This window comes from Salmo trutta, chromosome 1 (assembly GCF_901001165.1).
Source record: "Salmo trutta chromosome 1, fSalTru1.1, whole genome shotgun sequence".
Taxonomy (NCBI): domain Eukaryota; kingdom Metazoa; phylum Chordata; class Actinopteri; order Salmoniformes; family Salmonidae; genus Salmo; species Salmo trutta.
Genome location: NC_042957.1, coordinates 28,027,764 through 28,055,706, shown reverse-complemented (window position 1 = coordinate 28,055,706; position 27,943 = coordinate 28,027,764). Strand labels below are relative to the sequence as shown.

The 27,943-nt window shown below is 42.5% G+C and overlaps 3 protein-coding genes across 5 annotated transcripts in view; 1 reads left to right on the top strand and 2 right to left on the bottom strand.

The window, feature by feature from the left end:
* The window catches only part of clec11a (C-type lectin domain containing 11A), a 1,849-nt gene extending 336 nt beyond the window's left edge, over positions 1-1,513 (top strand). The window contains exons 2-4 of the mRNA XM_029751877.1: positions 173-272; positions 374-565; positions 685-1,513. Coding sequence (XP_029607737.1) covers positions 173-272; positions 374-565; positions 685-1,085 — 693 coding nt within the window. The 3' untranslated portion in view covers positions 1,086-1,513. The remainder of the gene's footprint in view (positions 1-172; positions 273-373; positions 566-684) is intronic.
* selenol (selenoprotein L) lies at positions 1,475-13,300 on the bottom strand. 2 transcript variants are annotated; one of them, XM_029751858.1, is made up of 10 exons: positions 13,240-13,300; positions 5,781-5,906; positions 5,344-5,422; positions 5,166-5,219; positions 5,001-5,046; positions 4,763-4,890; positions 3,509-3,623; positions 2,535-2,657; positions 2,258-2,395; positions 1,475-2,076 (listed from the first exon to the last, which is right to left on the bottom strand). In XM_029751858.1, exons 2-10 carry the CDS (start codon positions 5,884-5,886, stop codon positions 1,942-1,944), a joined length of 924 nt encoding a protein of 307 aa, XP_029607718.1. In that variant the 5' UTR covers positions 5,887-5,906; positions 13,240-13,300; the 3' UTR covers positions 1,475-1,941. The 2 variants fall into 2 exon arrangements, with proteins under 2 accessions (XP_029607718.1, XP_029607726.1); XM_029751866.1 differs by having other exon boundaries at positions 4,763-4,887.
* LOC115192898 (tetratricopeptide repeat protein 13) lies at positions 6,193-27,943 on the bottom strand. 2 transcript variants are annotated; one of them, XM_029751838.1, is made up of 23 exons: positions 27,747-27,943; positions 24,755-24,849; positions 24,575-24,650; positions 24,422-24,492; positions 23,406-23,471; positions 23,073-23,165; positions 22,617-22,733; positions 22,401-22,511; positions 22,206-22,288; positions 21,935-22,076; positions 20,946-21,120; positions 20,122-20,278; positions 19,786-19,916; positions 19,347-19,479; positions 19,082-19,174; positions 18,868-18,951; positions 17,331-17,415; positions 15,701-15,810; positions 14,222-14,357; positions 13,731-13,810; positions 13,486-13,564; positions 13,240-13,319; positions 6,193-7,354 (listed from the first exon to the last, which is right to left on the bottom strand). In XM_029751838.1, the coding sequence occupies exons 1-23, from the start codon at positions 27,913-27,915 to the stop codon at positions 7,240-7,242; spliced, it is 2,481 nt and encodes an 826-aa protein (XP_029607698.1). In that variant the 5' UTR covers positions 27,916-27,943; the 3' UTR covers positions 6,193-7,239. The 2 variants fall into 2 exon arrangements, with proteins under 2 accessions (XP_029607698.1, XP_029607706.1); XM_029751846.1 differs by having other exon boundaries at positions 15,701-15,807.

The window sequence follows — 27,943 nt, the reverse complement described above, 5'->3', positions numbered from 1 at the left end:
TGTAACATCTTCATGATATTGCCATAATTACATGGAAACCCCTAGACTAGTTTTATGTATTTTTAACTCGTGTCTTTTTGTGGAAAAGTATAACAGCCTCACCATTATAAAGACAATCATCAAAGGAGCAGGAGTATCGGTTCCACGGTTTACTCTGAACTGTTTACCTCAGATCCCAGAGACTCAGGGGAAACAGGCAAGAGGAGATGTACCGGAGGAGCCAGAGCCAACCAGTCCTGTCTCAGACTTTGACAACACATACAACTATATTTGTACGTCTGGCACAAACTTATCAAAAGTATATGCTACACACTGTACAAATTATTGCTGAGTTGTCAGACATTAACATCTTGCGAGTTCTTCTCTTGCACAGTGTCCAGGCTGTCAGCGATGGATCAGGCCATCCACAGGCTGAATGTGGGCCACTATACACTGGATGTGAAGGTGACCCAGCTGGTGGACAGAGTGTCCCAGCTGGACGGCACCCTCGGGGAGGTACAGGACACCATGCAACAGATATCCCTCCTCACCAAGGAGAACCGCAAAGAGATTGGCCGCTTGGAGGGTATGTCTTCATGTACCTCCCTTTTCCTCTGTTTAGTTCAAATGTTTTATAATGGAATACTGAAAAACAAGTACCAAATCATGAAAAAGGAAAGGTGAAATGTTTCCTCCACTTCCTAGGATGTCAGAAGGGCCGGCGGGTGGGGTATAAGTGCTATCTGATCTACCGCACATATGAGACGTACCCAGGTGCAGCTCAGAAGTGCATGGAGCGGGGCGGCAGGATGGCCATGCCTCAGGACAGGAAGGAGCAGGAAGCCCTGGCAGAGTACGTCAAGGCTTTCTTCCAGCCGGGGAACTGGCCTGTGTGGCTGGGCATTAATGACCTGCGCTCTGAGGGACTCTACCTGTTTGAGGACAACACACGAGTCACCTACTTCCAGTGGCGCAAGCACTTCCTCTCCAGCCAGCCAGACGGAGGCAAGCGGGAGAACTGCGTGGCCATGGCGTCAGATGATGGGGACTGGTGGGACAACTATTGCGACAGGAACATGTATTACCTCTGTGAGTTTGATGCCTGATCCTTTTTCTTCAAAAGTATCAGAAATTTCAGAAAAACAAATCCAGCCAAGCTTGACGACAACTTTCTGAGTGGATAGTCTATCATGAGTAGTTATGCATCTTCTTATATATTTCATGTAAAATCTTTTTGTTTGTTTGTTTAAAAAGCAATAGGGGATGTCGCTGATCTACAAAGAAAATGTTAGTTTACAGGCTGATGGTGCTATTGAATAATAATCTACAACACATTTAACATACTGTTCACAATATACTGTACACAAGTTAGACAGATGGTGCTCATATTAGTCCACACTGAAAAAATAAACATATGGAACTCATTACTCACAGTAAGCTAAGCCAGTCTCTTTGGCTGAATACTTTGGATCGAAGACTCGCACAATTGTTTTTATTATCAATATATTTATTAAAGGTATCATGACTAAAATGATATACCATTTGCTACTGTACTTTTTCACAGTCAGTGTAAATCCAAGAACAGCATAGTTCTAGTACAAATATTGTGCAATAAAATATTTGAAAAGGCAAATTTTTTTCACATGATCAAGATCTGGATTATTTTTACTCAGTTAATGATTATCCTTAAAAATCATAATTGAGTTCTGAATTAATTTAAATAGAATGTCAGTAAACATTAGAATCTACAATCTTAGAATTCAGTCAGGAATAATAGCAGTAGCACAGCACTGATCCCTCAGCAGGAAGGGCGGTTGTCATTGGCTTGTGAGTTCCCATCAGACACTGCTCTTCATGAGGTCATGAGTGTGATCAGTGTCTTCATCCACATAAGCCAAGGTGGTGCGCTTCCTCTGAGGGGTCAGTGCCATGTCTACTCAGATGGAGTGAGACGCTACTACATTAGAAGCTGGTAGGACGGCCAACAGATGAGATGGTAGCCACCATCTGTGCTACTTCAGGCCTGTCCATTGGATTCTTGCAGGGATGAGAGAGGATCACTGTCCCACCTTCATCCAGGACAAAGTCCCCGCCCATCTGAAATCATATCAAAAACTGAGTTAGAATGAGGACATGGATTATACAAACCTATCCCAAAATAATTGGGCATTGTATAGATACCTTTCATCGAAAGAGGAAATATTTTGTGTTTAATGTATTGCTACTGTAGGCCGTATCTTAAGTAGGACTAAATATGTTCAATTATATATCTAAATACCTGATAGAAGTCTTCCAGGAAACGTGGTGGGATGTCAGGAAACTCTTGGCCTAACACAACATACTCTGCATATTGAAGCAAGGAGTCGAAATTCATCACATTCGAATAGGAAGATCCCAGGCCAAATGCCTTGTAAATCTGAAACAGAGAATATGTATCCAGTTGTCTAAACATTGGCATAACACTGAGTACATAAAAGCTTTACATTCAGCTACCAGAGGTCAATAGGTCATGATCAACCCTGAGTGACCCTCGATAGTGGCAGCACAGCTCTTACCTTCCTCTCTGGGTCAAGCAGCATGTCGTACTTGCAGCCCGTCTGATCTAGCCAAATCTGAGCACCTTCCCGACAGCCAAAGGAGATCACCAGTACCCGAGCTGACTGAGAATCTAGAAGTCCCTGAAAATGAAGGATGGGCATTTGAAAGAATGTCTGTGTTTCGAGTGCTCGTGCAAATCATTTTATGTACTCAAGTACTCGCTTGTTAGCGTATAAAATGGGTCTGAAATGCAAAATAAGTTTGTGCTATGCTATCGGTTGTTCCAATTAGGTCTACTGGTTGTTCCGATACACAACTGAAAATGAAATGTAAAATGTTTTCACTGCATTTTACATACTCCACTAACAAACATCTTAGAGATTGACTATTTGTCAGTGCTTATCAATTCAACCTGCTAAATAGTTGCATTTGGACATTGAGTACTTGTATTTGATTATTAGCAATTGAATACAAATCTTGAATCGAGTACTCAAAAATATTTGAGTACTCGCGCCCATCCCTACTGAAGATACATAGCACAATAAGAGCACTGACACTGGGCTGCTAGAGGACCTTACAAGTTAAGGGCACTGACACTGGGCTGCTAGAGGACCTTACAAGTTAAGGGCACTGACACTGGGCTGCTAGAGGACCTTACAAGTTAAGGGCACTGACACTGGGCTGCTAGAGGACCTTACAAGTTAAGGGCACTGACACTGGGCTGCTAGAGGACCTTACAAGTTAAGGGCACTGACACTGGGCTGCTAGAGGACCTTACAAGTTAAGGGCACTGACACTGGGCTGCTAGAGGACCTTACAAGTTAAGGGCACTGACACTGGGCTGCTAGAGGACCTTACAAGTTAAGGGCACTGACACTGGGCTGCTAGAGGACCTTACAAGTTAAGGGCACTGAAAGATGGTAGGTGATGTTACATGAAGTCAGAAGCACTGAGAGATGATAGGAGATACGCTCCTCTCAGGTTGACTGACCTGTTGGGTCGCAAGCTCAGCCACGTGCTCGCGTCACGGTAGTCATCCAAAGTGTCGGATCAGGACCAGCAGCAGATTCTCCCCTTTCCCAAAGTACAGTCCCAGAGTCACATTCCTGCACAACACAAAAACAGATGGTCTGTTTGGGTAATTTCTGTCTAAATAGCAGACACGATTTTCTCTGTAACTTTCTCCTAGTTCTTCGGAGTTTATATTTTTAAATACACTTAACAAAAATATAAAACGCAACATGTAAAGTGTTGTTCCCGTGCTTCATGAGCCAATAAAATATCCCCCAAAAATGTCATACGCACAAAAAGCTTATTTCTCTTATTTCTTGTTTACATCCCTGTTAGTGGGCATTTCTCCTTTGCCAAGATAATCCATCCACCTGACAGGTGTGGCATATCAATAAGTGTATTAAACAGCATGATCATTACACAGATGCACCTTGTGCTGAGGACAATAAAAGGCCACTCTAAAAATGTGCAATGTCTCATGTTTTGAGGGAGCATGCAATTGGCATGCTAACTGCAGGAATGTCCACCAGAGCTGTTGCCAGAGAATTGAATGTTAATTTCTCTACCATAAGCCACCTCCAATGTCGTTTTAGAGAATTTGGCAGTACGTCTAACCAACCTCACAATCGCAGACCATGTGTATGGTGTCGTGTTTTGCCAGCAGTTTGCTGATATCACATTGGGAACAGAGTGCCCCATGGTGGCAGTGGGGTTATGGTATGGGCAGGTATACGCTACGGACAATGAACACAATTACATTTTATTGATGTCAATTTGAATACACAGAGATACCGTGACGAGATCCTGAGGCCCATTGTCGTGACATTTATCCGCCACCATCACCTCATATTTCAGTAGAATGCACACCCCCATGTCGTAAGGATCTATACACAATTCCTGGAAGCTGAAAATGTCTCAGTTTTTCCATGATCTGCATACTCACCAGACACCCATTGAGCACGTGTGAAAGAGATTTGTCATTCTGCATGAAGCAAATGGTGGTCACACCAGATACTGACTGGTTTTCTGATCCATGCCCCAATCCTTTTTAAAGGTATCTGTGACCAATAGATGCATATCTGTACTCCCATTCATGTGAAATCCATAGATTAGGGCCTAATGAATTTATTTCAATTGACTGACTTCCTTATATGAACTGTAATTCAGTAAAACCTTTGAAATTATTGCATGTTGCATTTATATTTTTGTTCAGTATCTATCTATGTTGACTCACTCTCCACTCCTGGCATCTGTGAGGGGTGTATCAGCACTCAGATTCTGTGAAGTTGGGCCTCCTGTGAGCCGTTTGTCACTTGTCTTCAGCTCAGTGTCTATGCGGTCCAGAAAGGCATCCCATTCCTCCTTTAGGAGCAAAAGCGCACACACACACACATCCTCATGTCTCAAGTCTTTCCAAGGGTACACCTCAACCACAGATAACAATGGACCATTGTGCAGACTGGAAGACTAACCTCCAACTGCAGGAGCTCCTCTACTTGCTCTTGCACCTTGGCATGGCTGGTGAAATATTGGGAGAGAGGGGTGTCTGTTAAAGAGAGGTGTCAGTTTCATCTAAAATAACATTTGTTTCCAGATTTGAGTCACACAGTTCTTTGATACTTGATCTTCAAACTCACTGATAAGACTTCTTCCACAGGTCTTCAGCATCGATCCTCTTCTTCACACCAATACTAACAAATGTTAACAAAATTATTCAGCAGAAATGAACCAAAATGACCCCAACCCTCAGTATGTCAGCAAAACAAATGAGGAAAAGAAAATAAAGTAGGGCGAACGTCTCTAAAATGCACCCACCTGTTGTAGAAGTTGGCAGCGCAAGTCATTAGTCCAAATAAAGTTGTAATTTTATTTGGGACAAAATCTTCAATGGAACCTGAGGAATGACAAAGTAACAGCCAGCCGATTGTGCAAATGTCAGTGTTGGCAAATGCATGACAGGGCTTAGTTCCCTATTGTTCAATTATTAATCCCTAACACACTTTCCTACTTAAAGAACATGCCCTGTAGGCTACACGTAATGTATCAGATGATTTCAGGGGGATTAAAAAAAAATAAAAAAATAATGGTAGGAAAATTCACTAGTGCTTACAGATACCACTGTCAATATTAATAGCCATTTCTAGTCCGCTGCTCTTGGCTCACTTTAAAATTTTGCTTAGGTTACATGTGACAGCTAGCTAGATAATGGAACAAGATAGCTACAGAAATACTGGTAGTAACATATACTGTACCTGCTGCTTCTTGCTTGCCATTTTCAAGTAGGATTCTTCCCATAGTATTCAAGCCTGTTAAACCATAAATAAGAGTATCCTCTGCCTCACTGATATCTTCAGCCATGTATGGACCCGGTCAGCCTCCTTCAGCAGAGCAGAATCACTAGTGTTAACTGCTACTGTGCAGCAAGCAAGCAAACCATATTCTTGCTTATCTAACAGCACATGACTTGGCTAAAGGATGGTGGTTTACAGTATTTAAGAGCACTTGTGCGACATCTGCTGACCTGAATCATGAAGTACAAGTAAGGTGTGTTAGAAAGGTTTAGCAAGAAAGCAACCTCATTAAACACTTTTGAGGGTGATGTGGCTTAACTGTAGATAAACATAATTATCACTTCTGGTTGAACTGAAATAAGAAACAAACCACTCATTTGTCAACCAATTGTATTGAACATACCAATTTCCCAAAAATCTCCAGATTTCATTCCTTCAAGTTTAAAACTTCAAGATGGGACATATCGCTCACTTAAAAATCCACATTTGAGCTTTAATAAACATAGCTAATTCACCCAGTGCTAAAATAAAATAATCCCAGCAATTCAGCACAATCGTTGATATGGAAACATCGTAAAAACAGTAGTTCTGCCAAAAAAGACAATTAAGCAGTGATCTCTGTTGTTGGATGTGATCTTCTGGAGATCATTCAATAAGGACCCATGCAGGCAATGCATATTCTACTCTGTCATTAACAGTAAAACTGAAAACCAAAGCTTGTCCTGACATGAGGTTCTTCAGAGCGATTGAACAAAAATCCCCCAAATGTATCCCTGAACGTTTGTTCGAATGTTGTGTCTGTAAGACCACGGTCAAATTATTTACAAACATTTTACAGAAAAAAAAGAAAGAAACGCAACAATGAAAATCACAGATGTCTCAAAATAATACGAGAGGAATGATATCATGGCACAATGTTCTTTTCCCAAAACAAGTTGGACATAACTTGAAACCAACCCTTCCTCATGCCCTTTTTGGGTCAAGTTAAAAAGAATTCCAGAAAATGGCACAGAGTAACACTGTCCAATATCAACAAGACTAAATAAAAAGATTGCTTCACTTTTCTAAATGTTCAAGTATCCCAAGTGGAACTGCATAGCCCTGAAGTTTACATCTTAGAATCTCATCCCACACGTTCTCTGCTTATAGACTGAATAGCTGCGAGGGTTGTTAAAAACAGAATTGTGCCAATCACAATCGAGAGATTAGCTATCATTCAAATGAATGTAATTAGTTACATTTCGTAGCTTTTACATACTAGACACTAATAGGGTTTTGCTGGTATTGCATACATAGGGCCATAGCTGAACAACATGTAGTTGTTCTGAATCATGTTTAGACAGACGTTGTGCTTTGGGGGTTGAGCTTGGCCAGAGACTATGAGCAGACAGACAGGCCCTTGTTCTCATCAGAAGAAGTGTTAGGACTTCTTTGGACAGTGCGATGTGGAGTCTGTGTTGAGGACCTCAATCATGGTTCTAGTCATTGGGAAGGTTCCTGCTACTGATGGAAGACTCTGGTACCACACTGGTAGGCTAAGAGAATACAAATTTAAAAAATAAATATATACACAGTACCAGTCAAAAGGCTGGGGACACATACTCATTCAAGGGGTTTTCAATTTTCTACATTGCAGAATAATAGTGAAGACTATGAAATAACACATATGGAATCATGTAGTAAGCAAAAAAAGTTATAAATATATACAAATATAATTGAGATTCTTCAAAGTAGCCATCCTTTGCCTTGACAGCTTTGCATTTTCTCAACCAGCTTCATGAGGTAGTCACCTGGAATGCATTTCAATTAACAGGTGTGCCTTGTTAAAAGTTAATTTGTGGAATTTCTTTCCTTCTTAATGCGTTTGAGCCAATCAGTTGTGTTGTGACAAGGTAGAGGTGGTATATAGAAGACAGCCCTATTTATTAAAATACCATAGTAATAATAATACAAGTTCATATTATGGCAAGAACGGCTCAAATAAGCAAAGAGAACAGTCCACCATTACGTTAAGACATGAAGGTCAATCAATCCGGAACATTTCAAGAACTTTGAAAGTTTCAAGTGCAGATGCAAAAACCATCAAGCACTATGAAGAAACTGGCTCTCATGAGGACCGCCACAGGAAAGGAAGACTGAGTTACCTCTGCTGCAAAGGATAAGCTCATTAGAGTTACCAGCCTCAGAAATTGCAGCCCAAATAAATGCATCACAGAGTTCAAGTAACATGACACATCTCAACATGAACTGTTCAGAGAAGGCTGCATGAATCAGGCCTTCATGGTCGAATTGCTGCAAAGAAACCACTACTAAAGGACACCAATAATAAGAGACTTGCTTAGGCCAAGAAACACAAGCAATGGACATTAGACCGGTGGAAATCTGTTATGATAACATAGCTACAGCATTTCACTTTAAAGTGTGTATACTATTGCTTACTAGGTGTGTCCAACCAATTTTAACCACTCCCCCTTCTAATTAGGGTTAATTGGAAAAGCTGTTAAACAGAGAACATTGTATTATTTCTTTGTACACCCTGATGAAGGCCATGCAGCCGAAACGCGTCGTTTTAAAAAAAAAACATTGTTTCTATTGAACATGCCATACTAATAAAGGCATTTTAATTAATTATATGAAGAGTGCCTTGGTCCTCCTTTCTTTTTGAAGACCAACTCAACCCTTTTACCAAAGAGCACCTTCTGTCTACCAACATTTACTATTGTGTACCTTAGTAGCGCTTCCCTTCCTCCTCTTTCTACTAGTTTAGCTTAGCACTTGGGTGGTGCTTAGAGGAAGCAGCTCCACAGTAATCTCCACAGTAATTTTTTCTGTGTTATTGGGGACATTTTTCAACTCAAACTATGGATTTTACCCAAGAGGCTACAAGATTTTCCTATTCCCATGAAGAGGGCCAAAGGATTATTACCACTACCTCATTGCTAGATGAGATGACAGCCACAGAGAATACTGGAATGGACTTAAACAAGGCTTACAGAGACTTGCAACACCTTATGGAGAAAGAAACAAAACTTGACCTCAATTCTATTACCTTGTCTGACTATTGGAGGAAAGGCCTAATCCCCAGAGGACTCCGTATTATGAAGTTTACAGCTACTGGAGCACAAGGTAAAACTGAATTTAGAGATAAATGGGAGGCTATTCTCAACAAGTGTTCTTTTGACCTAATGCTACTTCTAATAGAAGAATCTAAAAAGGACAGACAAGTAGTCCAAACAGAAATTGAAGAAGTTAAAAAGAAAATCACAGAACACAGTGACAATTCCAACAAAGCACAATGTGATGATCTTGAAAGAGAAAGTAGACACATTCACTCTGACATTGAAGCAAGATAAGTTAAGAAAATTTAGAAGAGATGAAGTAGACTATAGAGATGGCAAGGTCTTTGCCTGGAGAAAACCAACGCGCAAGAATTCAGAATCATATCTGCAGAGGAGGAAGCCTAGATCTGTCTCTTTCAACCTTACAAGCAGTGATGAGGAGGATCACCCCAGACATTCAGAGGCCAGCTCCTCCCAAGATTTTTTAGATCAGGAAGAGGAGTCACGCAGGTACCTCAACAAGAGAGGGAGAGGACGCAGAAGAGGCCAACACGGAGGGGGAGGAAGAAATCAAGACTACCCAACCACACGGAGCAGGACCAGAACAAGGCTGTGATCAACATTTCTGGAGAACCCCTTTCTGATGATTGCCTAAGGGTATTGTCTAAAGGACTGTCCTTTGCCCCCACATACTCAACTAATGAATTTAATACAAAGATTGACCTATTTCGTTTCTACAGGAATCTACATCTGAAGGCCTGGTATAAGCAAAACATCTCTCCAACTACAGACGCCAGTGTCTCAGGTCAGGCAGTTTCTGTTCCCTCAAAAACACCTTTTAAGCCCAAGTCCACCTTTTGTCCCATTGTCCAGAATGCCACACTAAATACATTTGCCAAGAAGGTGAATTTTGATGTGGAAAATCTGTTTAAGGGTAAAATTGACTACAACCAATGACGACGTAACCTTTCTAAGATAGAGAGGGATGCAGTTGAATCATTGTCCAAAAATGAACGGGTTGTGGTTAAAAAAGCAGACAAAGGTGGCGCTACAGTAGTGTGGAGTAAAGACAAATGTGACAGAAGCCTACCGTCAATTAGACAATGATGAATTCTACCAATCTCTTAGCTTCAACCCTACAGAGAACCTAAAAATTAAGGAGAATGGCTACATTTCAGACAATGAGTTCAAATTTCTTTTCAATGGCAGTCTACGTATGGCTTCTTTTTACCTTCTTCCAAAAGTCCAAAAATCTTGAAAATCCCCCAGGCAGGCCAGTCATTAGTGGTAATGAAAGTCTGACAGAACCCATCTCTAAGTACATTGATTACTTTATTAAGCCTTTTCTGACGTCACTCCCAGCCTATCTTCAAGATACCACAGATGTGTTGAACAAAATTAAGGAATTGAATAATATAGGTACAGCTTCCTTTTTAGTCACCATGGATGTGGAGTCTCTTTACACCACCATTGAACATGAACAAGGTTTGGCAGCTATGCACCATTTCTTGAGTACCCGACCTGAAACTGAGATGCCTCCTACAGAATTCATTGTCTCACTGACTGAATGGACTCTTAATCATAACATCTTTATCTTTCAGGACCGTATTTTTAAACAGGTCAAAGGATGTGCCATGGGAGCTTGCTATAGCCCTTCCTATGCTGGTTTGTACTTAGGTAAATGGGAAAATGACTTCATTTTGGATCCTTCTAATAACCATTTCTTTGACCGGATTATAGGGTGGGGACGCTATATTGTTGATGTTTGCCTTTTTTGGTCCGGCTCAGAAGATGAACTTATTTCCTTCCACCAATACCTTAACAGCATTAACCCTAACATCAAACTAACTATGGAGTATAGCAAGGATAACATTCATTTTTTGGACCTCGACATCAGTAAAAATGACAAAGGTTGTTTGCACACATCAATCTTTAGGAAGCCTACAGATGGGAATACCATTCTGAGGGCAGACAGCTTTCACCCCAAAAGGCTAAAAGAGAATATTCCATATGGCCAATTCCAAAGAGTCCGCAGAATTTGCGATCAGGAAACAGACTGTTGTCAAATCTGCTGAATTGGAGAATCGTTTCTTGAATCGGGGCTACAGCGTCCAGGTCCTGAAAGATGCAGGTATAAGGGCTGGATTACTTGACAGAGAGAACTTGTTGCGAAGGGGAGTGCCTCGTAATGCATCAGAGAGAGTGTATTTTGTTACAAAATACAGCACTGAAGCAGAGAACATTAAAAGAATCATTAAAAATAATTGGGGAATCATCCAAAGTGATACGCTACTACGCCAAGTCTTTCCTGAGCCACCAGTCATAAGCTTTAAGAGATGTCCTACCCTAAAGGACAAATTAGTCCACAGTTATCTTCCGGGTGACTCTCAAAAAAACTTGGCTTGGCCACAAACCCAAGGGCTCTTTTAAATGTAACCAGTGCAACCATTGCAGAAATATTGCACAGAAAAAGTATTTCGTTGATACAGCTTCCAAAATGGAGTATTACGTCAAGCATTTCATTAACTGCAAAACCACTCATGTCATCTATAGATTGGAATGTCCACAGTGCAAGGTGTTCTACATTGGACGGACAAAGAGACGCCTTCAAGATCACCTAGCAGAACACAAGTACGCCATACGGGTAGGCAATGAAGACTACCCCATGGCAAGGCACTACAAGTCCTTACACCATGGCAACCCTGCCCCCCTACAAGCTATGGGTATTGATCATATCCCGGCCTCTATTAGAAAAGGGGACCACTTTAAACAGTTAAACCAAATGGAAAGTTTTTGGATTTACAAACTACAGGCCACTAAATACCCGGGTTTAAATGAAGATATGGATTTCTCACCCTTCCTGTAGGGTTGTGATGGGTACATTTGCTGTCATCTAGTGGATATTTTTGCTCAATTGCCCTCAGCTATGTTTAGACTCTTGTTGTTCATGTTTTGCTGTGTTCTAGTGTACTATGGAATGTATTGCTTTCTTATTCTTGACACTTCGCCCAGACATATTTAAGGTTAAAACTACCTTTCTAAGTGTTCTGATACTTCTAGTTTGGAGTTACATTTTTATGATAACATAGCTACAGCATTTCACTTTAAAGTGTGTATACTATTGCTTACTAGGTGTGTCCAATCAATTTTAACCACTCCCCCTTCTAATTAGGGTTAATTGGAAAAGCTGTTAAACAGAGAACATTGTATTATTTCTTTGTACACCCTGATGAAGGCCATGCAGCCGAAACGCGTCGTTTTTTTTAAAAACATTGTTTCTATTGAACATGCCATACTAATAAAGGCATTTTAATTAATTATATGAAGAGTGCCTTGGTCGTCCTTTCTTTTTGAAGTGGAAATCTGTCCTTTGGTCTGATGAGTCCAAATTTGAGATTTTTAGTTCAAACCGCTGTGTCTTTGTGAGATGCAGAGTAGGTGAACGGATGATTTACGCATGTGTGGTTCCCACCGTGAAGCACGGAGGTGGTGGTGCTTTGCTGGTGACACTGTCTGTGATTTATTTAGAATATATTTAGAATTCCAGCATGGCAACCACAGCATTCTGCAGCGATACACCATCCCATCTGGTTTGAGCTTAGTGGGACTATCAGTGGGACAATGACCCAACACACCTCCAGGCTGTGTAAGGGCTATTTGACCAAGAAGGAAAGTGATAGAGTGCTGCATCAGATTTTTATTTATTTAACTAGGCAAGTCAGTTAAGAACAAATTCCTATTTACAATGATGGCCTACCAGGGAACAATGGGTTAACTGCCTTAACTGTTCAGGGGCAGAACAGATTTTTTTACTTTGGGAGTTCGGGGATTCGATCCAGCAACCTTTTGGTTACTGGCCCAATGCTCTAACCACTAGGCTACCTGCCGCCCCCAGATGACCTGGCCTCCACAATCCCCCAACCTCAACCCAATTGAGATGCTTTGGGATGAGTTGGACCGCAGAGTGAAGGAAAAGCACCCAACAAGTGCTCAGCATATGTGGGAACTCCTTCAAGACTGTTGGAAAATCATTCCTTATGAAGCTGGTTGAAAGAATGCCAAGAGAGTGCAAAGCTGTCATCAAGGCAAAGGGTGGCTACTTTGAAGAATCTAAAACATAACATATATTTTGATTTGTTTAACACTTTTTTTGGTGACTACATGATCCATATATGTTATTTCATAGTTTTGATGTCTTCACTATTATTCTACAATGTAGAAAATAGTCAAAATAAAGAAAAATGAGTAGGTGTGTCCAAACTTTTGACTGGTACTGTATATGGTTCAATACACATAGACATAAATAATTGGCCAACTTATGTGTTTAAAGGTGACGCAAGTGGATATGCCGAGCTACTCACCTCTTTAAATTCATCCAGTTTTTTGCTGTTTTACTAAAGCTGTCAGGACTGTGTGTTGTCATGGCTTCAAAATCAACCAACTGGAGGAATAAAAAAAAAAAACAAGGAAAACTCTTAAAAAAACAGGCTCATTGATAACTACATATAGTATACATGATTATGAATAAACCATTTTCCACCACTAGAAAATGTGACATATTATAATGACGTGGTGTAAAGTAGAGCAAAACTATTCAGCAGTATTACCTTCCCTTTGGGGATTCTGCCTATCACCTCCTTCCCACTGGCCATCAGTGCTCCCATGACAACAGAGTATGCCACAACACTGTAAAGGGAAATGGGGACAAAATATAGAGAAATTAAACTGATTTCATAACTAAAAAACCTTTTCACAAAGTAAAATCACAATTCAGACAGAACCAAACTGAAAACTGTCGTTACATCATGTCTTGATGGTTACAGCAGAAAATATGACTTGGATAACACCTTACCTAGACCCTCTGGAGAGGGGCATAAGATTACAGAAGTAGTAAACCAGGGAGAGAATTAAATTACACACTGCATCTGCATCCTGAAAGAGAGAAAACAAAAACAATTCATACTACAGGATCCACTTAGAGGTAATATCATTATACAACAATGGGAAACTGATATTGATACTGTATGTGGGCCGTCATGATTAAGTTATGTCTGAAGTTTGTTAACTGAATTTTAACTTGGGAGGGATCTACTGAGTTTAATAAGGAACGGAACAGGTTAGGTAGCCTCATGCAAAACTGTCTGCTCACAATTTTTCAGTGGTAGAGAGTGAATCTATCAACACAACAAAGGACAATTTTTTATTTACATCAGATAGTAGAGCAACATTATGGATCGGATCGTTGAGATGGCAATTCATTTCACAACTGGAAGCCAACACTGACAGTCAGAGAAAAGAAAACAGAGGGAACAAGTGATCGAGAGAGAGAGAGAGAGAGCATACCCCAAGTTCAGTGGACAGCATGAGAGCCTTGCCCTTGGCAGTCAGGTCTTTGTAGATGGACTCGATCTCAGACTGGTACTGCTGAGTGCGCTCCTCTGTGGTCTGGGTCTCCACTGAGAACAGCATGTTGCCCACTCTAAGGCCACACAAATACACACCGTCTGAACGAACACTGTGGTTTGTAACATGGTCTGTATAACCGCTGTGGTACTGTACATCAACATTCATCCAGGTGCACTTTAGTGAAAGCTACAGGGTTAGAGCTGAGAATAAGCTGAATCATAGTATTTCAAGTCTTGCATTTCAAGATGTCTTAGAAAGTTCGAGCTGAATGACAAAGAATTCATATCGGTTCGAATTATTTAACTAGGCAAGTCGGTTAAGAACTAAAATATTTATTTACAATGACGGCCTACACCGTAGGGGCTAGTCTGTTTATATTTCATTTCTCAAACGCAACCAATATTTCTTTGATAATATTCCACACTTGAAGAATCCTATACAATATGTTTCTCACTGCAGCTCTTGCCTCTTGCAGTTTCTGTGTTTTTGTTCTGCAACACCAAATGGACTGATTGTCTGGTTCTTTCCCCATCAACATGGTTTTAGCAAGGAAAGGATTAGTTGTTTCTACTACATAATGTAACTGGAATGCAATGTCAACAAACAGACCTAGAACATTTGTTAGAAGTTCCCTAACAAACATCTGAGCTGTGAATTCAAATGAACAAAAATATTATTCATTGAAGCACAGGTAACTGCCAAAATAAAGGAAACACCAACATAAAGTGTCTTAATAGGGCGATGGGCCACCACGAGCCAGAACAGCTTCACTGCACCTTAGCCTATTCTACAAGTGTCTGGAACTCTATTGGAGGGATGCGACACCATTCTTCCACAAGGAATTCCATAATTTGGTGTTTTGTTGATGGTGGTGGAAAACGCAGTCTCAGGCGCCACTCCAGAATCTCCCATTAGTGTTCAATTGGGTTGAGATCTGGTGACTGAAACGGCCATGGATTATGGTTTACGTCACTTACATGCTTGTCTAACCATTCAGTGACCACTCGTGCCCTGTGGATGGTGGCATTGTCATCCTATGGGGGCATAGTCATGGTAGCCAAAATAATGGCCTGTCCAGCATTTTTATACATGACCCTAAGCATGATGGATGATATTTGCTTAATTAACTCAGGAACCACAGCTGTGTGGAACCACCGGCTTTCAATATACTTTGTATCCCTCATTTACTCAAGTGTTTCCATTATGTTGGCAGTTACCTGTATTTAACTGCTTTCAACTAACCCAAGTTGACATACCAAACCCTGATGTTTTTGCACATTAAATGATGTTCCATGACAGGAAAAATTCTCAAATTTCATTTATGATTGGAAAATCTTAGGTAAACCACTGATGGAGGTTGACTATAATGTCAATAGCTTAGTTCTTTATTCATTTATTAGAACCAAATAAACTGACCTGTCTCCTGTTATGGTGATTGTGAAGCCGTCATATTCTTTGCCAGGGTCTTTGAGACTGGGCACCTTGGAGTTAACTGTGAAGCCATCTCTCGTTTTACTGTTAAACTGCTTCAGGATAGAAATGCAAAACAGCAGTAAATCAGACATTCTATCAGCGTTGAAACACATGCCAAGTTGACCTAGATCTCAACTCTGATGTACATGATATCACACACACACACACACACAGACACACACACACAACCACTCAGTAGTTCCTAGATGCTATTCCCATGAATACATCAGACCTCAAACCGAAAACACTATCATACTATTTTGAGGAGTCAATATTTTCTTATCAGGGTGTTGTTCCAAGGCTCGACATTCAGGTAAATTTGGCAGTGGCTCACCAGGACAGTGCCAACTGAAAACTACTGACGCAAATGGAAAAACAACACTGTCCAGAGTCAAGATCTGACAGGAAATTGTATGATGCTCCCATAATTTCAATAGCAAGTGATTTTATATTTCATTTGCAGGCTGAGCAAGTAGCCTATACACAGTTCATACTGGCAAGCCAAATTCAAGGACCTACATTATACATTTCATTGTTGTTAGTCTATAGAGCCCCGCCCCACCCCCAACAAAAAACACATTATACAAAAAAAGTATGCATTACCACTTGAAGAATAATGCATTTTTAATATCCCTACCCAATGGAATTATGCATTGACATTCACATTATGTTTACATTCTAAAATATATGTCAGAATAATGTGGGCATTGACTGACTAAATACAGCATGCCCCAATTGATTCTCCATAGGGGTAGGAAATATGTTCCAAGTTATGATATGTAGCTCACCAGTAAACGCTAAGGTAAGGTATTTGAAGTTCAAAGTCTTGGTTGAATATTTGCGATGCACAATGCAAGCATCATTGAATAGCCGACCACGAAAATCAGACATTTCATCAAGGCTATTTGGACCTTGAAAAGTCCTTGACGTTATTGGCAATTTAGAAGTTCTGCTGCTCCAATAGCAATATACTTACTCCGTGATTTCATTTCTGATCAGTTTTTAAGAGGGATGTTGCCGCTTTTGTTTGTTTCAATTGACGGGTGTTGCGCTAGTCTGTTGCTTTCGTTAAGGTAAAGCCGAGCATTATGCGCAACGTCAAATGTTGGCTACAACTTGGTTTTCCATACAAAGCGTTCAATTACAAAGGGTACCCGTTTTTATTTCGCTTTCTCGTTTTAAAACGTGATACAATAACCCCTCAATAACTCTTCTCAAATGGCGAGACTGAGTAAAGCTACCACATGGACAGACTTCATTAGTGCGTTTGTGTCACCCTACCGTATCACTGTCGTTCTTTGGTGAGCTGCTCCACCAAACAACCAGCTGTTTGAGAGCTGCGCACTCTCTCTGCCTGACAAATTATCTAGGCTGTGCGTGTGCAACGCGCATGTGATAAATAATCAAACAGCTTCGGGAATTTAGTTTTTTGAATCAATTATATATCCTAGATTAAAAATAGCGTTATTACCACAAAAATCACTAGCCCAAGCGGGCCACTGACGGGTATTATCGACTGTCCGAAAGGGTTTCCTAAACCTCCCCTGTATGTCTAACCCTGTGTTCTTAATACCTTCATTATGGGGAGAAGGTCTTCCACCGTGTTCACATTTTCCAGTGCTTGTCTGACTTCCAGTAGGCCTCTTGGGTTGTATGCCCTGAGGACAATGCATCAGTAAGTCAACATACAGTGCATTTGGAAAGTATTCAGACCCTTTCCCTTTTTCCGCATTTTGTTAAGTTACAGCCTTATTTCTAAAATGGATTATATTATTCCCCCCCAATAAATCTACACACAATACTCCATAATGACAAAGCGAAAACAAATGTTTGCAAATTTATTAAAAAAATATATTTTAAAAAATACTTTATTTACATAAGTATTCAGACCCTTTGCTATGAGACTCAAAATTGTGTTCAGGTGAATCCTGTTTCCATTGATCATCCTTGAGATGTTTCTACAACTTGACTGGAGTCCACCTGTCGTAAATTCAATTGATTGGACACGATTTGGAAAGGCACACACCTGTCTACAGTATAAGGTCCCACAGTTGACAGTGTATGTTATTGCAGAAACCAAGCGACGAGGCCAAAGAACTGACTGTAGTGCGCCGAGACAGGATTGTGTCGATGCACAGATCTGGGGAAGGGTACCAAACAATTTCTGCAGCATTGAAGGTCCCCAAGAACAAAGTGGCCTCCATCATTCTTAAATAGAAGAAGTTTGGAACCATCAAGACTCTTCCTAGAGCTGGCTCCAGGCCAAACTGAGCAATCAGGGGAGAAAGGCCTTGGTCAGGGAGGTGACCAAGAACCTGATGGTCACTCTGACGGAGCTCCAGAGTTCCTTTGTGGAGATGGCCGATCCTTCCAGAAGGACAACCATCTCTGCAGCACTACACCAATCAGGCCTTAATAGTAGAGTGGCCCGACGGAAGCCACACCTCAGTAAAAGGAGTTTGGGACTCCCACTGAGAGTTTGCCAAAAGGCTACTAAAGGACTCTCAGACCATGACAAACAAGATTCTCTGGTCTGATGAAAACAATATTGAACACTTTGGCCTGAATGCCAAGCGTCACGTCTAGAGGAAACCTGGCACCATCCCTGCGGACCCCAAGCACACAGCCAAGACAACGCAGGAGTGGCTTCGGGACAAGTCTCTGAATGTCCTTGAGAGGCCCAGCCAGAGTCCAGACTTGAACCTAATTGAAAACATCTGGAGACCGGAAAATAGCTGTGCAGCGACACTCCCCATCCAACCTGACAGATCTGCAGAGAATAATGGGAGAAACTCCCCAAATACAGGTGTGCCAAGCTTGTAGTGTCATAGCCAAGAAGACTTGCGGCTGTAATCGCTGGCAAAGGTGCGTCAACAAAGTACTGAGTAAAGGGTCTGTATACGTTTATTTTGTATACATTTGCTTTGTCATTATGGGTTGTGTGTGTAGATTGATGACGAAAACAATTTAATCCATTTCAGAATAAGGCTGTAACGTAACTAAATGTGGAAAAGGTCAAGGGGTCTGAATACTCTCCGAATGCACTGTATATCACCATGTAGAAAATATTTCTCTAATAAACAATCTGTATTTTCTTTAAAAAGGCACACCTGTGGTAAACCAATATTCTGTCTTTGATGAAATTGAGTATGTTGTCAAAGTAGGCCAAGTATCTTATGTTGATGATTTGTCCTCTATGGAAACAAACAAAACAGGAAAAGCACATAATCAAAAGGAATATCTAAAAATACAACTTGACTCAACGGTTGTGTCAGATTTACACAGCGGCCATCTTTGAGACGATGTCATTTTCCTTTCGGTTACCTGATAAGGTTGATATGGTTATTGAACCCTCGGCTGAGACTTCTGGCAGGCATCTGGTCCAGCCACAGAACAGGCTGGTCTGGATCAGCGATCCTTCAGAGGGACAGAACATCACAATGACTTGAAACATGTACCAAACCTCAGGACTGACAAAACAGAAACAGTAGACAGGGTGGTGATTGATACCGCAGATGCCCATTGTGGTAATAACATTTTGTTTAAACAAAAAGTTACTATAAAACAAAATCTCACACCCAAGCCTCACCTCCTCCATTTGACGGCAATATCGAACATGTCTCTCCACTGCATCTGCCTGGTTTTGCCGTTGACTCGCACCTTTGAATTGCTCCAGGTGCGCTGCATCGCCTGCATGACCTCCAGGGCTGCTAGTCCCATGGCTATTGAGTTGAAACACAGCACACATTCCATTTCAGAACTTGGAAATATACTGTTATGGAGCTACTGGATTAAAGCCATAGGATGGGGTGAGACAATTTTTATTCCACAAAGACCAACATGTACAATAGTTAGTTTGTTATCATGACATGAGTTCCAGCATGCACATTGTTTTTAACAAAGGACATGTTGTTCAGGGCTGATAGTCACAGTCACATTGAAACTGACAGAATGACTTCATCTGATTTCAGCCAAGAATGTACAACAGATTTGAGGCTGAACTCAAATATGCTCAGTATCTCACCCACCTCTGTGTATTCTACGATTGGGAAGAAATCCTGGTGTGTCGTATTGCATAAGGGCACCAAGGTGATCAGCAGCACAAATGAGCTTCTGAACTTCAGCGTTGTAGCTTTCAAAGTTCTGAGGTAAAACATCCCTACAACGGCAAGGCACGAAACAAGATCAGTTGGGCAGGTTACAAATAGGTTGAATAGCACAAACACTCAGTAGATCAAAGTCATCTGCTGTAAATGAGCCTGCTCCATTACCCATCAGCCTATACTACTATTATACTACCTACACCTGACAGAAAATACTTTACTATGTTCAGTCAGCAGCAGGTTCTATCCCTTTGAACTCACTTAATATGAGGCTGCAGTCCTGGCTGCTCCTCATAGTCCTCTATAAGGAAAGGAAGGTGTTTTGCCCAGTGGTTTTTGAAGTTTCCTGGAAGATCCTGATCAACATTATATTCTGCTACAGGTTTGTCGAGATGCGAGTGCAAGTAGCGAGAGTATTCTGTGGGGGGAAATGACATGAGGAAAATTCTAACCATCTCTCCATAGGCAGGAAATGATCAAAGACACAACATTCCGCTTCAAGTTGAAATGTTAGTTCAGAGGTCACTATAGCTGACTAAACTCCTCGGTGAAGGAAGTTTCTGATGAACTCCACCAAAGGAGTGGAGCAGAGACCAGGCTTTGTGGAATTCATCTTACATCGACTCGCTCAAGGTCAATACTCACATTTCAATTATGAAATGCTTACCTTGTACCCATGTTTGTCCTCTGTAGTTGCGTGCCTTTCTTCGTTTGCTGAAATCCACACTTTTTCAATAAACAATCAAATACAACTGCCGACCGTTTTCTCATTGCTGTTGCTCTAAAATTACCACTCAGCGCAAATGCGGCAATTGAATCTCAACAAGGAAACAGTCGGTTGTTGTATTTGATTAACGTTTACAGAAAAAGTATGAATTTCAGCAAAGGCACGCAACTACAGAGGACAAACATAGGTACAAAGTAAGAATTTCATTATTCTTTTAAGAATTGACCTTGGGTGAATCGATTTTAGCTGAGCTGAATTCCAGAAAGCCTGGTCTCTTCTCCACTCCGTTGGTGAAGTTCATCAGAAACTTACTTCACTGTGGAGTTTAGTCAGCTAAGGTCACTAATGCTACGCTCACCTCGGAGGTATTTCACTTTGAGATATTCCGAGCTTGCCTTCTGGCCCAGAAGAGGGTCGTTCAACATGACTTTAGTCTGAGCCTTGATTCCTTCATAGAACTGCCCCATGGACACGTGGCTCAGACCCTTCATGTACTGACATACCTCGTTGTAGGGCTCCAACTGTAGACACCTCTGAAAAACACAACACGGAGGTGTTACACATCAAGTCCAATGACACATAGGTGTACGAATTTAAAAAAACGGAGGGAGGGAACCTCAAATTCACACATGCGTAACTCTGACTCAAAGTGGATGCCACCGCAGTCACTCAACCTTTCGGTGTTGACGGTGTGAACGGCCTGAGGCTAACAGCTCTAGCCCGGTGAGTCATGACCCCACCAAAACACATTCTCCACAGGCAGCCTGGGAAGCACACGACACGGTCATGCAAGGTGATGTTTTGGGGGAGGTAATAGTAACCGTCATAGTAACGCGTGAGGCCTACTGAATCGCCACAGCGGGGCTGCTGATGGGACAGTAGGCAAATAGGCAGGGCGTTTACACTGCCAAATGCTATCATGGGGACAGAGAGAGGATATGGAATGATGACGACAGTCAGAGTGTGGCCTACGTGACACGAGTCTGATCAGGAGCGCGGCACTGCTGCTCGTTAGACTGCGATGCCATCAACCGCCTGATGCCACAGTGAAAACAAAGCATCAGCAGAATCGCTTGTAACGGCTGGATTGATGTTATAAAGGGAGTGGGACAAGTATTGATCCGAGGGGGGTTCTCTCTAGACAGCATGCTTAGAAAAACTGATGCAAATGAGAATCATTTGAATGGCAGGCCAGCCCCATCCTAGCCAGTACTATTGCACATACAGTCCACAGTAAAGCAGTCTGTTATCATGAGAGGGTAGATGTATAATAACTAGTTCAGCTGTACTGTAATTGGTAGACTGATATTGTGACCGGAGAAAGAAGCTGTGCAACGCAGCCATTACCTTGAAGTTGCCGACTGCCTCCTGGAGACTGCCGTGGTGGTACAGCATCATGCCTCTCAGCTGCAGTGACTGGATGTGGTTCTGGTTGAGCATCAGGGCTTTCTGGAAGCTCTCCATAGCTGCCTCAAAGTCTCCAAGCTCCCTACAGACAGGACACAGGGATCACTCACTGCATTGGCCCATGAGTACTAAGGCCCTGACCTTTTTACTGACCACGATGTGAACTGACCAGGTTGAAACCAAAACAGGTCATAGAGCCTCCCCACTGTACCTGTAGGCTTGTCCGAGACTTTTGTGCGCATCTATGAAGTCAGATTTTAATTTCAGGGCCTCCTTGAATGTTTCAATGGCTTCCTGAATGGGGGACAAGATCGTGTCGTAAACATGCAGTGATTTAACCAAAAACGGGTTACACTGGCAGTACTCAAAGTTGAGCAACTATGGTTTTCTACAAAAATGTCTACACCTTTAGCATTCCTCTGTGGAAGAATGTTAGACCTTTGTATAGCATGGCAATGGGCTGGTTTTTCTTCAGATCCAAAGACTGTTGAAAATCCTCCATAGCTGCCACATAATCCTATTTGGGGGAAAAACAAAAATCAGAAAACCAACTATGCGAACTTCATATATCAACACCACCAATCAGAGACCCCATATACAGATCATGGTCCGTCAGTCTGACCTCGGCAATAAAGAGCAGAGTTCCTCTGTGCCTGTAGAGGCGGGCGGAGGGCTGGAGCTGGATGGCTTTGGAGAGATCACTCAGAGCCTCACTGATCCTTCCAAGCGGAGAAAGGATCTGCAAGTATATTATTCAAGTAAAACTTGAAACACATGAAATCCAAATGGTCCAATGGTCTAGCAACTAGGCTACTTCAAGGCATAGCGTTAATACAACAGCAGTTGCCTCCTGTGTAAGATTTTTTTTTTTTTTAAAGCCTGCTTGAGAGAATAACACCGCCGTCACTCATTTGTAACAATTTTGCATGGGGTGACACAGAAACTTGCTCCATTTAAAAACAGGCATGCAATTCAAGCATGATAGTAAACACCAATGAAAACCAATACCCTAACACAAGGTATAACACAAACAGCGGGTTAACCCGTGAAGCATTAAGAGGCCTAGCATTATCCTCACCTCTGCCCGCTGTTCATACACCTCAGGGCGGTTGGGCTCCAGAGTGATGACACGGCTCAACTCCAACAGCGCCAAGTCTGCATTCTTGATGTCCTTCCATAGAAGGAGAAAAGAAGAGACAGTGTCACCCCTATTGGACGATCCAGGACAACAACAAAAAAGGCCACTCGCAGCCTTCATCAATCACGTCCAATGACAAGCACATATGCTAACTGCTGAGCATTGCAAATTAGAATTTTATTTATGATGTGTCATACTGAAAACATTTGCTGTGAATAAAACTGCCGGTATCAACATTCTGTGAACTAGTATCATGCCGCTGTGATCACTTACCTGCAGACTCTTTTTCCCGTATGCTATCCCTCTCCCGTAGATGGCACTGACCACCTCTGGATCCCCCTAGAAGAGGACAACACACACTGATATGTCCTCCATTGCAAACCGCACAACATATTCAAAGCAGGGAGAAAGGAGGGGAAGTATTGTAACGTAAAAAAGGCAACAGTAAACATGTCGTCCCCCACGAATGATGCAACCAGTGACAACAATTCAAAGCAGACTATACTGACAGTAACAAAACATGTGCCCGTTATAGCGCCATGAATGTTCTAGTCGATATGAATGTTCTTGCATATGTTGTGTCTTGACAGTGTTCGCAACATGTGTACCAAATGTTGTTACAGTATGATTATCTGTGACTGATTTATATGCATTTATTTGCCAGACCACGCCCACGTGAATGTTCATTGGTCAATAGCGGCCATGTTATTTTAGGTACTAGTCTGGAAAATATTGCATTGGGAGACCTTTGTCCTGAGATGCCACATAAGTTTCGTGCGGATTGGTCATTCTTTGCTAGAAGAGTACCGTTTTAAGTGTTTAAAAAAATTCTAAAATGGTGGAAAAGCCATCATGGCGGGCCTTAGGGGCCCCTGAGGCGCATTTGTTCCTTGTGAGGAGAGGGACCTATGTACTGAAGTTCATAACTTTAGCTCAAATGGGGTGAGGGGCGTGACATTTCAAAGTTAGCATTTTCAATCGTTTGTTATAGCGCCACCATGTGGCCAATCAGTGTAATTTAGTAAATGCAGGATATCTACGGCAAGACGCATCATTCACCCAAGTTTAGTTAAAATCGCGCCAGTGCTGTCAGAGATTGAGTGTGACGAACGGAGACAGATCGACAGTCTTTAATCGTGGGGAACGATGAAGTCTGTACGTCTGTCTCTCTACTATTAATATATTTGTCTAAACAAAAAATACGCATTATTCAAACTGTCAAGAAGGCTAGACCAAGACATGTATAAAGATGAGTGTTGTAATTCATGCATCTATGAATGTTAACCAACCTGTAGTAACAAGGAGAAGTGTTTGATGGCTTCATCGTACAGGCCATTGCCAATAAGAACATATCCTATAGCTGCAATGAAATGAATAATGAGAGTCAAGCAATGTATAGCTAACACTCCACAAACCAAACTCTTTCAGGAATAACTTCTTACCAAGCTCCTCATTTGTGTTGTGGTTGTCCACTGCAAAAGGGAATCGCTTCTGCTCTATGAACAACTTGGCTTGTCTCTGTTTGAACGAAGACAACGCTAGTTATTCCACTACAATGAGTCAGTCAAACAGAAACGCCCAGGCAAAAGCACTGAGATCTCAGTGAATTTGGTGCATCTCACCAGGATTTTCTCTGCGTTGAGAGAGAAGACAGACTCGCATGGTGGGTTGCTTCCTTCCTCACAGTCTGGGTCCTCCAACTGTAGAATAAAGGACTCTGTAAGGAAATATACAGCATCAGACAACAAAGCACCCAGACTGCTGCCAACTTGGTCATTATGGTGACACACACAGTAAAAAAAGAAACGTCCCCTTTTCAGGACCCTGTCTTTCAAAGATAATTCGTAAAAATCCAAATAAATTCACTGATCTTCATTGTAAAGGGTTTAAACACTGTTTCCCCATGCTTGTTCAATGAACCATAAACAATTAATGAACATGCTGCACCTGTGGTACGGTTGTTAGGACACTAACAGCTTACAAACGGTTGGCAATTAAGGTCACAGTTATGAACATTTAGGACACTAGAGGCCTTTCTACTGACTCTGATAACACCAAAAGAAAGATGCCCAGGGTCCTTGCTCATCTGCGTGAACGTGCCTTAGGCATGCTAAAAGGAGGCATGAGGAATGCAGATGTGGCCAGGGCAATAAATTGCAATGTCCGTACTGTGAGACGCCTAAGACAGCGCTACAGGGAGACAGGACGGACAGCTGATGATCCTCGCAGTGGCAGACCACGTGTAACACCTGCACAGGATTGGTACATCCGAACATCACACCTGCGGGACAGGTACAGGATGGCAACAACAACTGCCCGAGTTACACCAGGAACGCACAATTCCTCCATCAGTGCTCAGACTGTCCGCAATAGGCTGAGAGAGGCTGGACTGAGGGCTTGTAGTCCTGTTGTAAGGCGGGTCCTCACCAGACATCACCGGCAACAACGTCGCCTATGGGAACAAACCCAAATTCGCTGGACTAGACAGGACTGGCAAAAAGTGCTCTTCACGGACGAGTCGCGGTTTTGTCTCACCAGGGGTGATGGTCAGATTCGCGTTTATTGTCGAAGGAATGAGTGTTACACCGAGGCCTGTATGATGGAGCAGGATCCCACTCTTCCACCAAGGTACCTGCAAGATCCCAGACATGTCCTGGGGGAATGACCCTAGCCAACAGGTCCCAGACGTGCTCAATGGGATTGAGATCCGGGCTCTTTGCTGGCCATGGCAGAACACTGAAATTCCTGTCTTGCGGGAAATCACGCACAGAACGAGTAGTATGGCTGGTGGCATTGTCATGCTGGAGGGTCATGTCAGGATGAGCCTGTAGGAAGGGTACCGCATGAGGGAGGAGGATGTCTTCCCTGTAACGCGCAGCGTTGAGATTGCCTGCAATGACAACAAGCTCAGTCCAATGATGCTGTGACACACCACCCCAGACCATGACGGACCCTCCACCTCCAAATCGTTCCCGCTCCAGTACAGGCCTCGGTGTAACGCTCATTCCTTTGATGATAAACGCGAATCCAACCATCACCCCTGGTGAGACAAAAATGCGACTCGTCAGCGAAGAGCACTTTTTGCCAGTCCTGTCTGGTCCAGTGACGGTGGGTTTGTGCCCATAGACAACGTTGTTGCCGGTGATGTCTGGTGAGGACCTGCCTTACAACAGGCCTACAAGCCCCCAGTCAAGCCTCTCTCAGCCTATTGCAGACAGTCTGAGCACTGGTGGAGGGATTGTACGTTCCTGGTGTAACTCGGGCAGTTGTTGCCATCCTGTACCTGTCCCGCAGGTACAGGACCTAACGAGTGCCAGGAAACATTCCCCACACAATTACACGACAACCCCCACCAGCCTGTACCGTTGACACCAGGCAGAATGGGGCCATGGACTCATGCTGCTTAGGCCAAATCCTGACTCCATCAGCATGATGCAACAAGAACCGGGATTTATCAGACCAGGCAATGTTTTTCCATTCCCCATTTGTCCAGTGTTGGTGGTCGCGTGCCCACGAGCTGCTTCTTCTTGTTTTTAGCTGATAGGAGTGGAACCCGGTGTGGTCGTCTGCTGCAATAGCCCATATGTGACAAGGACCGACGAGTTGTGTGTTCCGAGGTGCTGATTTTCACACCACTGTCGTACTGTTACTTGCCTGTTTGTGGCCCGCCTGTTAGCTTGCTCCATTCTTGGCCATTCTCCTTCAACGAGCCGTTTTCACCCACAGGACTGCCGCCGACTGGATGTTTTATGCACCATTCTTGGTCAACTCTAGACACCGTCATGCGTGTCATCCGTTTCTGAGATACTGGAACCAGGGCACCTGGCACCGACGATCATACCACGCTCAAAGTCGCTTAGGTCACTCGTTTTGCCCAGTCTAACGTTGAATCAAACAGTAACTCAATGCCTGCTTTGTATAGCAAGCCATGGCCACATCACACTGTAGGAGGAACCATGTTCGTGAACAGGGTGGTGTACCCAATAAACTGGCCCTGAGTGAATAAGGATCAAACATTGGCAGGCTTCAAGGCTTTTACCTGCAATGAAGGGCCTGCTCATCAAATACTAATCCTGTATTGTTAATTGAGTCATAAAAGCCTTAACAAGTTGTGACACTTCAGCGGGAAACCCATAGGATGATCTCATTCATTCATTCAGCTGGATATGTTTTATTCATTTGCAAAGCAGTTTGATTTTCTTTCGCTACAATGCACATTCCAATACATAACCTGTTCCAGCAAGACAATGAATGAGCTTTGAGGTGCGCTCTGGGTTACGCTCAGGAAAGGCGTACACTGCAGAGAGCCTGTACTTGCTGGCATCGTGATAAAAAACTTAGATACATAAGGATAACATAGCACTGCATTATTCGGGGAAACTGGGGACCTTGTCGAAGTACTTTCTGTTAGTCTTGAAATATTAGTTGCGGGGTCTCTGATTCCACCCTGACCTTTACAATAAAATCCTAACCTCTACGAGAGAACGAGTTCTCTCTCGCTTGCTATGTAACTTCCTGTCAACGGGTGCGGAAGAATAGGTTTGGTTAGTTTAGCTAGCTGCATACACAGCGAGTTACGAGGACGTGGCAAAACTGGGTTAAAAGACAGCTTACCGCAATCCGTTGTGTATTCCTCCCACTCTGACGGAGAGCTGCAACCATGTTTGTGCAGTTCGCTATTGAAGAAAGTGAGTGTAGAGAGGTATTCAGTGGAAAATATAGCACGGGATAAGTACAGAAGTGAGAGAGCTACCACCACAACAACACTGCCAGCAGGTGCCATGTTGTGTTTGATGTGTAGGTGAGGAGCG

Excerpts from the sequence above, each read along its gene's own strand:
- LOC115192898 (XM_029751838.1), bottom strand. The coding sequence starts at position 27,915 with ATGGCACCTGCTGGCAGTGTTGTTGTGGTGGTAGCTCTCTCACTTCTG. Across the intron at positions 23,166-23,405 it reads ACGGGAAAAAGAGTCTGCAG|GACATCAAGAATGCAGACTT; the intron begins GTAAGTGATCAC and ends CTTCTATGGAAG. Across the intron at positions 20,279-20,945 it reads CAAAGTGAAATACCTCCGAG|AATACTCTCGCTACTTGCAC; the intron begins GTGAGCGTAGCA and ends TTCCCCCCACAG.